The sequence below is a fragment of the Myotis brandtii genome, unplaced genomic scaffold (assembly GCF_000412655.1).
Source record: "Myotis brandtii unplaced genomic scaffold, ASM41265v1 scaffold182, whole genome shotgun sequence".
Lineage (NCBI taxonomy): Eukaryota > Metazoa > Chordata > Mammalia > Chiroptera > Vespertilionidae > Myotis > Myotis brandtii.
Genome location: NW_005356751.1, coordinates 2,672,246 through 2,683,086, shown reverse-complemented (window position 1 = coordinate 2,683,086; position 10,841 = coordinate 2,672,246). Strand labels below are relative to the sequence as shown.

General features: G+C 47.3%; 1 protein-coding gene across 1 annotated transcript in view; it reads right to left on the bottom strand.

The window, feature by feature from the left end:
- The window catches only part of USP50 (ubiquitin specific peptidase 50), a 34,443-nt gene extending 24,081 nt beyond the window's left edge, over positions 1 to 10,362 (bottom strand). The window contains exons 1-4 of the mRNA XM_005863945.2: positions 10,310 to 10,362; positions 7,660 to 7,851; positions 6,987 to 7,182; positions 1,258 to 1,467 (exon numbers count right to left, since the gene is read on the bottom strand). Coding sequence (XP_005864007.1) covers positions 1,258 to 1,467; positions 6,987 to 7,182; positions 7,660 to 7,851; positions 10,310 to 10,362 — 651 coding nt within the window. The remainder of the gene's footprint in view (positions 1 to 1,257; positions 1,468 to 6,986; positions 7,183 to 7,659; positions 7,852 to 10,309) is intronic.
- Between the last annotated feature and the right edge of the window lie 479 nt (positions 10,363 to 10,841).

Sequence of the window (10,841 nt, the reverse complement as noted above, 5' to 3'; positions counted from 1 at the left end):
GGGGGCTCTCTCTGCAAAGGAGGTGCTTCCTGCTCACTTCCGTCACTGAAGTGGACCCACGTGCCCATTGGGATCTAATCTCTGAATCAGCATGTTAACTTCAGAATAATATTGACGGTGAAGTTTCCACTAACCGCTCAGGCAGCTGTTTTACATTATTCGTCTCGTCACAAAAGTGACCTGGTGATTGGACAATGACCACATCTCAGTGTTTTGACCTGGTGATTGGACCATGACTATGTCTCAGGGTTTGAGGTGACCCATAATAAAGCCAGCAGAACAGAGAGAACGAGATCCCATGCCCAGGAGATGTCCTCAGTGTAGCCAGGTACCCTCAGCTCTGCAAACCATTAACCTAAGAAGGAGGAGGACAGATTCTGCTTTCAGTAGACACACCAGCACCTCATTTAGAGTCTTTGGGATTCGTTTCCAGCCATCTGTAGCCATTTGATCTGCGAACAAGTCCCGTTCTGAATTAGTAGGATTCTATTCTCCAATTCTGGTAAATGTGTATCATCCTTCGAGGAGGCGCATTGCTCCCGCCTCCAAACTGCTCCCTGCCTTCTACCACCACACCCTCCGCTACATTAGCTTTTGGTATTATGGTGAAGAAAATTCAAGAAGTAAACTAAGGCACTAGATTCCATTCTATTTTCCCCACACATTGATTGGCTGCCTCTTGGGTTCGATTCCAGTCAAGGGCACATGCCCAGGGTTGTGGGCTTGATCCCCAGTAGGGGGGCTTTCAGGAGGCAGCCAATCAATGATTCTCTTTCATCATTGATGTTTCTATCTCTCTCTTCCTCTCCCTTCCTCTCTAAAATCAATAAAAAAAAATATTTAAAATATATATAAATAAGTAAATAAAATATAAGAGCTCAAGACTGAGTCAGAATCTTTTATATCTAGTTCCCAAAATGGACCTACAGACCTTTGAGATAAGGAAAGGCCATAAATTTTTTGCAAGAAAGTTTAAATTCCCTATATGCACCACACCATGACAACAGGTCGAATAAACCCCATTTATCTTTTCTATTTTACAACATGGTTGCTTTATTGAGTACATAGAAATGCAATAGAAGTCACAGTAACTACTGTCTGTCACTTTTCTATAACATGTTATCATCATGGCTTCCAATTTTTTTTTTTAAGTTATAAAGCAGCCCCTTCCTTACTAGAAAATACAGGAAACAGGCATAAGAGAATCCAGGGCCGGGTAGAACCAGACAAGAAAGCAAGCAGGAGTGAGAGCCCTACCTGGAGAGAGCACTTGTATTCGGATGGGATGGGGAGGGGGAGGACTGTGAAGACTTCGTTCCTGTAGGTGCAGTTCTCACACTTGAGGCACGTGATGCTGTAGCTGAGCTGCCCTTCAAACAGCCGGGTGACGATGGAGGTCTCGCTGGCAATCGCCTTCCTGCAGCATCTCGGGACAGACCCTGTCTCGCAGGATCTTCTTCGGTGGAACTACATCAAGGGATGGAAACCAATGACTGGTTATCAAAAAGGTTTTAATAGATGACTTGCCTTTTTTCTATCAGAACAATACATTGCCGCCAGAAACCATGTTGTGGAGTCAGACAATACACAGAGTGAGAACTCCTTAAGAGCATGTAGTATGTGTGACTTCTGATCCCCCCCCCCCCCCCCCCCTTAGTGAAGCTGAGGAACGATCCCCTAACCTGGTGACACCCATGGCCATGGCTCCAGAAGCTCACAGCCTCACGACAGAGTGACAGAGGGCCCGGGAGGCAGTTTTTCCCGGGAAGAGTTTCTGGGTAAGTTTCAGACTAGCTTTCAGTCATGCAAGCTGATCTGGAGATGCAATCAAGGAATTTGTTCTCTCCGCCAGTCCCTTCAGGCTATGTTCCCTAGCTACTTCTCCTTTTGTTAGAAAACACTTTTTGAGGGGAGAGACCAAGATGGCGGCATAGGTAAACACCGCAGACTGCTGCCGCAAACAACCACTTCAAAAATACAACTAAAAGACGGAACGGACATCACCCAGAACCACAGGAAGGCTGGCTGAGGAGAGACTCTTCAACTAGAAGGAAAAATAACAGCACACCGAGGCTCAGAGGAGGCGCAGTGTGGAAAAAACTCAGGTGCGGAGGTGCGCGCGCAAAGCGGGCTGGTGGCTGAGAGCGCGGTTGTCGTTTTCGGTCAGGGGGGAGTCTCAGACTCTGAGCTCCAGATACGGGCGAATCGCTGGGGACTCGGACCCAAACGGGAGAAGCGGGAGTGTCTGGCATCAGTTGGAAGGCAGCTTTCCCTCCGAGGTTTGCAGCGGTTCCGGGGGTTCTGAGAAGCAGAGCCTCTGGGAACAGGACTGAGGGCACCATAACGGCTCCCTCCGCCCGCCCTGTTGAGCCCGCCCCGCCCAAGCCCTGCGCAGAGCCATTTGCCGGATCGCCGCAGGCAAAGGCTAGATTAGCGCCCCCCCAGAGGACAGAAGTTTTCCCACTGCAGCAGACACAGCTGATTCTCACAGCCAGTCGGCCTGGTGGTCAAATCCCTCTAGTATTAACTACAACAATCAAGGCTCAACTAGAACAAGACTGCGCACAAAGACCACTAGGGGGTGCACCAAGAAAGCATAAAAAATGCGGAGACAAAAAAACATGACAGAAATGGAGGATATAGAGCTAAAAATCGCAATTTTGAGGGCTTGCAAAAATGTGCTAGAAGCTGTCAATAAACTTGAGGAGAGAGTCACGAAAACTAATGAGACCCTCGATGCTATGATAAAGAACCAACTAGAAATTAAGCATACACGGACTGAAATAAAGAATATTATACAGACACCCAATAGCAGACCAGAGGAGCGCAAGAATCAAGCCAAAGATTTGAAATGCGAAGAAGCAAAAAACACCCAACCGGAAAAGCAAAATGAAAAAAGAATCCGAAAATACGAAGATAGTGTAAGGAGCCTCTGGGACAGCTTCAAGCGTACAAACATCAGAATAATTGGGGTGCCAGAAGATGAGAGACAGCAAGATATTGAAAACCTATTTGAAGAAATAATGGCAGAAAACTTCCCCCACCTGGTGAAAGAAATGGACTTACAGGTCCAAGAAGCGCAGAGAACCCCAAACAAAAGGAATCCAAAGAGGACCACACCAAGACACATCATAATTAAAATGCCAAGAGCAAAAGACAAAGAGAGAATCTTAAAAGCAGCAAGAGAAAGAGACTCAATTACCTACAAGGGAATACCCATACGACTGTCAGCTGATTTCTCAACAGAAACTTGGCAGGCCAGAAGGGAATGGCAAGAAATATTCAAAGTGCTGAATACCAAGAACCTACAACCAAGAATACTTTATCCAGCAAAGCTATCATTCAGAATTGAAGGTCAGATAAAGAGCTTCACAGATAAGGAAAAGCTAAAGGAGTTCATCACCACTAAACCAGTATTATACGAAATGCTGAAAGGTATCCTTTAAGAAGAGGAAGAAGAAAAAGGTAAAGATACAAATTGTGAACAACAAACATGCATCTATCAACAAGTGAATCTAAGAACCAAGTGAATAAATAATCTGATGTACAGAATGAACTGGTGATTATAATGAATCAGGGACATAGAAAGGGAATGGACTGACTATTCTTGGGGGGGAAAGGGGAATGGGAGATGCGGGAAGAAACTGGACAAAAATCGTGCACCTATGGATGAGGACAGTGGGTGGGGAGTGAGGGCGGAGGGTGGGGCGGGAACTGGGAGGAGGGGAGTGCATTTATCATTCTTCTAAATTTAACTTTTTTTTAAAAATATATATATTTTATTGATTTTTTACAGAGAGGAAGGGAGAAGGATAGAGAGTTAGAAACATCAGTGAGAGAGAAACATCGATCAGCTGCCTTCTGCATACTCCCCACTGGGGATGTGCCCGCAACCAAGGTACATGCCCTTGACCGGAATCGAACCTGGGACCCTTCAGTCCATAGACCGACGCTCTATCCACTGAGCCAAACCAGTTAGGGCTATTTTTATTTCTTAATTAAAACTTTTTTCAATTACAGTTTACAGTCAATATTATGTTGTATTAGTTTCAGGGGTACAGTATAATGATCAATCATATACTTTACAGAGTGCTCCACCTGATATTTCCAGTACCCACCTGGCACCACACACAGTTATTACAATACTAGAGGCCCGATGAATGAAATTTGTGCAAGAATAGGGCTTCCTTCCCCAGGCTGCTGGCACCGGCTTCCCTCCGGCTACCAGCAGGCACCTGGGATCCGGGCTTCCCTTGCAGCCCTGGCTTCATCTGGAAGGACGTTCGGTCTAATTAGCATATTATGCTTTTATTATTATAGACTAGAGGCCTGGTGCATGAAATTCATGCACAGGGGGTGGAGGGGTTGTCCCTCAGCCCGGCCTGCACCCTCTCCAATCTGGGACCCCTCGGGGGATGTCCGACTGCCGATTTAGGCCCGATCCCTGGGTTCGGGCCTAAACCGGCAGTCAGACATCCCTCTCACAATCCTGGACCACTGGCTCCTAACCGCTCGCCTGCGTGCCTGATCACCCCCTAACTGCTCCCCTGCCAGCCTGATCGATGCCTAACTGCTTCCCTCGCAGCCAGATCGCCCACAACTGCCCTCCCCTGCCGGCCCGATCACCCACAATTGCCCTCCCCTGGGACCCCCAGGCCTCACTGCATGGAGCAGCCACCGGGCCCAGCCTGCGCTGTGAGCACGGCCATCTTGTGCAAGCCATCTTTGTGGTGGCCATCTTGTGATGACGTCGTGTACAGGGCCACCTAGGCTTTTATTAGTATAGATTAGTGACTATATTTCCTATGCTGTACTTCACATCCCATGACTATTTTATAAGTACAAATCTGTACTTCTCAATCCCTTCAGAGTTTTCATTCTGTCCCCCAACTCCCACCTCTCTGGCAACCATCAGTCTGTTCTCTGTATTTATGACTCTCTTTCTGTTTTGCTTCTTCATTTATATTGTTCTTTAGATCCCACATATAAATGAAGTCACATGGTATTTGTCTTTCTCTGAGTAACTTATTTCATTTAGCATAATACTCTCTAGGTTCATCCATGCTGTCACAAATGGTAAGATTTCATTACTTTTTATAACTGAGTAATATTCCACTGTATACATGTACCACAGCTTTTTTATCCACTCATCTATTAATGGGCACTTGGGTTGTTTCCATAGCTTGGCTTTTAAAAATAACACTGCAATGAACATAAAGGTGTATATATTCTTTCAAATTCGTGTTTTGGGTTTCTTCAGATATAAATCTAGAAGTGGAATTTCTGGATCACAAGCAGTTCCAATCTTAATTTTTTTAGGAAACTCCATACTGTTTTCCACAGTGGCTGCACCAGTCTGCATTCCCACCAGCAGTGCACGACGGTTCCCTTTTCTCCACATCCTCACCAATGCTTGTCAGTTTGTTGACTTATTGATGATAGCCATTCTGACAGGTGTGAGATGATACCTCATTGTAGTTTTAATGTGCATTTCTGTGATAATTGGTGACTCTGAGCATCTTTTCATGTGTCTATTGGCCATCTGTATGTCCTCTTTGGAGAAATGTCTATTCCGAGATAACTTTATAAAAAGAGCAGATCTTTAATCTCTGAGGCAGCCTGACTAACTGGCCTGGAGCCTGGCTTGACCCTCGCCCATCCTCCAAGCAGCAGGGCCGGGAGCGCACCCTGACTCGTCAGGGACCCACACACTTGGAAGGCGCATTAGCTCCAGTCAGCTCTACCCTGGAGCTGCGCTTGGGCTGCCTTCTTGGATCACACCTGCTACCCAGGCCTGCTCTCCCGACAGCGATGTAATTAATGCCTCTAACACTAACTCCAAGTTTGGTCTTGGGGGCCAGAATGCTGTTTATTTGCAACTGGCTGACAGTGAGAACCTAGGTGCTTTTACTGACCACCACCCTCCCTCTGGCTAGAAAAAGTGCAGCCATGAATACTTTATAAGGAGTTAAACTGAACAATGGAACCGAGGGCTGCAGATGAGAAGGACCAATGGCTATGTTGTGATCCTTTATGCTGAGTATTTCCTGGAGCCAGCGATGAGGTAAGCTGACACCACAAGGACAACGCCTAACGTCAAGGACACATCTTTGGGGACTGTGGGTCTCCAGTCAAGGCTGAAGGCAGTGAGTCGTGTAAATAAAAGCAAAACCCGTAGTAAGTGGCAACTTCATGGTTTATTAACTGTCCTAACTGAACGAGGGATTCAGGTTGGGCGTGTTTGGCATGAAGATGGAACGTTACGGTCCACAGATCTGTCTGTAATCTAAGACCGAACTTAATCGTTTCTTGGGTTTGTTGTTCCCAAGAACACTTATTTTAAGTTGTAAAGTTCTGGATGTTATAACTCAGGAGGAATCCTATTTTTAAAAAAATGTATTTTATTGATTTTTTACAGAGAGGAAGGGAGAGGAATAGAGAGTTAGAAACATTGATCAGCTGCCTCCTGCACACCTCCTACTGGGGATGTGCCTGCAACCAAGGTACATGCCCTTGACTGGAATCGAACCTGGGACCCTTCAGTCTGCAGGCCGACACTCTATCCACTGAGCCAAACCGGTTAGGGCTGGAATCATATTTTTTATTAAAAAATGTGATTTTCACTTTTAAAAAGTACTAGTAGGCCATGCAGATGTAATTGCCAAAGGGAACAGAATTAGTGGTTCCCACACCGTTTGATCCCTGGAAATACCAGGTGAGCTTTCCCAGAGCACAGCCCAGACATCCCGCCCCCCTCCCCCCAGAACTGGGGCGAGGCCTGGAAGCTGCGTCCTGACTCTTCCCGGTGGTTCTGATGACCGGCTAAGTTAGGGAAGCACAGACTACTCAGATGCTGACCTGAAGCCCCCCAGCACCTGAGCTTGGCACGAGCAGCAATACTGACCGAACAGACGAAGGAATGAAAAATGACAGTTGCGGATGGAGCTGAAGGTCTACCCTATGTCAAGGCCATTCATTCTACTGACCTTTTTCAGAGACTCATGAAGCTCGTTCAGGACATAAATCAAGAATTCCTGGGCGTCTTGTTGCGTCTTTTTCATAAACGCCGGGTAGAGGTTGCCAAGAGCTGACCGAAGTATTTCTGGCGAGACACAGTCCGAGTCTCCAAGCCACATGTCCGTCATCACGTAGGCAAAAGCGGTGGCGACTTTGCTGCAGTCCCTGGGAGGAAGGGAGCGGCGTGTCTGGGGGCTCTCATGTAAGGGGACACCTCACACTCAAGCATGCGGCCTCGGACCCTAAACGCAGCTTCTTCCCTTCCTGGCCGACCCCTCCCCCCGCTTCACGCACCCTAGCCAGCGGTTCTCAACCTGTGGGTCGCGACCCCTTTGGGGGTCGAACGACCCCTTCACAGGGGTCGCCTAAGACCATCGGAAAACACATATATAATTACATATTGTTTTTGTGATTAATCACTATGCTTTAATTACGTTCAATTTGTAACAATGAAATTGGGGGTCACCACAACATGAGGAACTATATTAAAGGGTCGCGGCATTGGGAAGGTTGAGAAGCACTGCTAGGCTGGTGTCTGGGTGCTGAAGCCCCCACCGGCTGGAACAGGGACCCCGAGGTTCCCTCCCCAGCCCCGCCTCGGGGAGCGGGCAGGGCCGGCTGCAGGGAGCACAGCGGGCTTACTTGTGAAGAGCCGTGATGTACTTTCCGGAGAGAAAGTACTCCACCAGCGGCGAGATGCTGCAGAGACACTGCAGGATGGCGTTCATGTAGCACGTGTTGCCCAGGTTCCGCAGGCCCGTCACGCCCTGCAAGTGCGGCTGGTTCCCGCCCGGGTGCACCGGGGAGCCGCGGCAGTGGTCTGCACACTCGGCACTGGGCGCCACGGGGAAAGAAAGGAGCGTTTTGAGGGAACAGAAGACTCAACCACAGAGCTTGTATGCACATCTGCATGACCCATGCACGCAGACGTGGGGGTGGTGAGAGCCTGGGGCGATCAATAGAAGATGTGGTAGCCTGGGGGTGGGGGTGGGCTAGGTCAATTGGGGGAAAAAGGGGGACATATGTAATACTTTCAACAATAAAGATTTTTTAAAAAATAATTTTAAAATATGTCTCTTTCAATTTCATGACACAGAATTCTTTTTTTTTTAATTTTTATCCTCACCCGGGGATATGTTTATTGATTTTAGAGAGGAAGGCAGAGAGAAAAAACATTGATGAGAGAGAGAAACATCCATCCGTCCGTTGCCTCCTGTACACCCCGACCAGGGGATGCAACCTTTTATTGTACAGGACGATGCTCCAATCAATTGAGCCACCTGGTCGGGGCCAGAAGCCTTCTTAATAAGGCTTCCATCAAGCACATCCCCCACAAGGACAGAAGTATTCGAGCTTGGAGTGTAAAATTGCATTACTTAGTCCAGAACTCTTTGAACGGTGCCTGCAGCCAAATAAGCAGAGATAAAGTTTCCTCCTCAAACCAAAGGGGCCAGAACATAGTGACCTTTCAGAGCCCTAGAATTGCTTGGCTAAAAACGCAGACTTTCCCTCTAAATAGCAAAGCATGTCCCTTCTTGTTGGGAAAGACATTTAATTATTATTATTAGTAATAATAGTAGATAGTAGCTAATAATAGCAATAGCCATCATGAATTAAGCCTGGCGCTATATTAAGTACTTAACATGTATTTTCCCATTTAATTCTAGAAACAGTTGTATGGAGTGTGCATAATTATTTTTAAATCCTGTGTTATAGATGAGGTACTATGTTTCAGTGGTTTAGTCATTGGCCTATGGCAATATATTAAGGGGTGTGCAGTGATATGTAGAGAGAAGGAATGTTTATCTACCTACCTAACTACCTACCTACCTACCATCTGTCAAGAGTTATTTGGAGTTATATATTATACTAGAGGCTCAGTGCACGAATTTGTGCATGGGTGGGATCCGGCTGGCCCGCCCTGATTGGGGCCCATGGGGTCAGGCTGGTCAGAGGGAGGGGCTGTGGCCAGCCCCCAAAGGGGGAAAACTGATTGGAGTTGGAGGTGGGGGGTGGGGAGGGGGGGAGGGGCCACAGGCGGTTGGCCAGCCACCCCGCCCCTGGTGGAACTCCTGGTGGAGGGGACAATTTGCATATTAGCCTTTTATTATATAGGATATTAATAGTTGGGTGTGTGTACACACATACATATATACATATTGAGAGCATATTATGTACATATACTAAAAGCACATATATACATATGTGCATATTATATATGTATATATAGACATAGACAAACACACACATGGGAAAGAGAGGACAAGTATAGACCTTGTGTGAAAAACAGCTTGGTTTACATCCTGACCTGCCGCTTACCAGTTACAGCAGCGGTTCTCAACCTGTGGGTCGCCAACCTGTGGGTCGCGACCCCCTTGGGGGTCGAATGACCCTTTCACAGGGGTCGCCTAAGACCATCGGAAAACACATATATAATTACATATTGTTTTTGTGATTAATCACTATGCTTTAATTATGTTCAATTTGTAACAATGAAAATACATCCTGCATAGCAGATATTTACATGACAATTCATAACAGTAGCAACATTACAGTTATGAAGTAGCAACGAAAATAATTTTATGGTTGGGGGTCACCACAACATGAGGAACTGTATTGAAGGGTCGCAGCATTAGGAAGGTTGAGAACCACTGAGTTACAGGATCTGGGACTCATGCCGGGTTCTCATCTATGAGACAGGAGCAGTGCTGCCCGCCTCCGAGGCTGGTGGTGAGGATTAGATTGAATGATGCAGGCCTGTGGCACAGACCGCACAGCGAACAGGAGGTGACCTAAGATCTTTTTAAAGAAGTGACTGATCTAGGACGTCCCCAACAGGAAGCTCCAGAAGGAAAGCGCTCAGGTGAGTCAGCGGGGACTCGCTGGGCTCCTGGGGAGTCCTCCTCCCTCCACCGTTTCCTTTTGTAAGTTGGCTATTGGCCAGGCAGCCCGGCATCTTTGTCCTTGATGAGTTGTCTTTCCATCTACGGTATTAAGTGGGGTCTCCATTGATGGCAACCTCCCCCCGGCACCACCCTGCGGGTCCGAAAGGGCTCACTGTTACATGGAGGGTCGTTTCACTTCTATTTACCGATGTCACGGGAGGTCTGGGCTGTCGCCCTTCAGGAATATCTACTGCCTACATGTCAAATAGCATCTTCCCTTCCTTCCGGGGGACCTCCAGTGGGTAAGGTCTGGGGGAACCCTCCCAAAGGCGGCACGTTCCCGACTGCTTTAGCGTGGGCTCCCGACCCCGCCCCAAGTGAGAAAGCCGCAGTGGACAGAGGCTCACAGGACGTAGTAGATGCCGAAGTCATCGCCGGGGGAAGGCCGCTGCGAAGTCATGTTAGTGAAACCACGTTGGACTTTTCACTGCTATTCAGGAGCCACTTCTAGTCCTTTGAACTTCATTTCTCCGAGCCTGTTGTCTTGGCTCTTTTTGTTTGTAATAAACTATATGTCCCTCCCCCCACCTTTCAGTAGCTGCAAACTGGTGTTTATCTGCACGTCAGCTACATTCCAACTTGGATTTTCTATGCATCATAATCCTTTCCATTCACCTTTCGATATTCTAACATGTTGCCATGAGATACTGTTACTTGGTTGCTTAAAAACTTTGTAGCCGATTCCGTTTCAAAGAATGAACTAAATATATAACATCTATTCCTCCATCACTCAGGTTCTCTTGTGTAGGTTTATTGAGCAAGCGCACACACACACACACACACACACGCACACACACACGAAGATTTACCCGCCCGGAATCAGTGGACACCATGGAGACGCTCGCATCCTCCCTCCAAGTGACTCACATTCCAGGACTG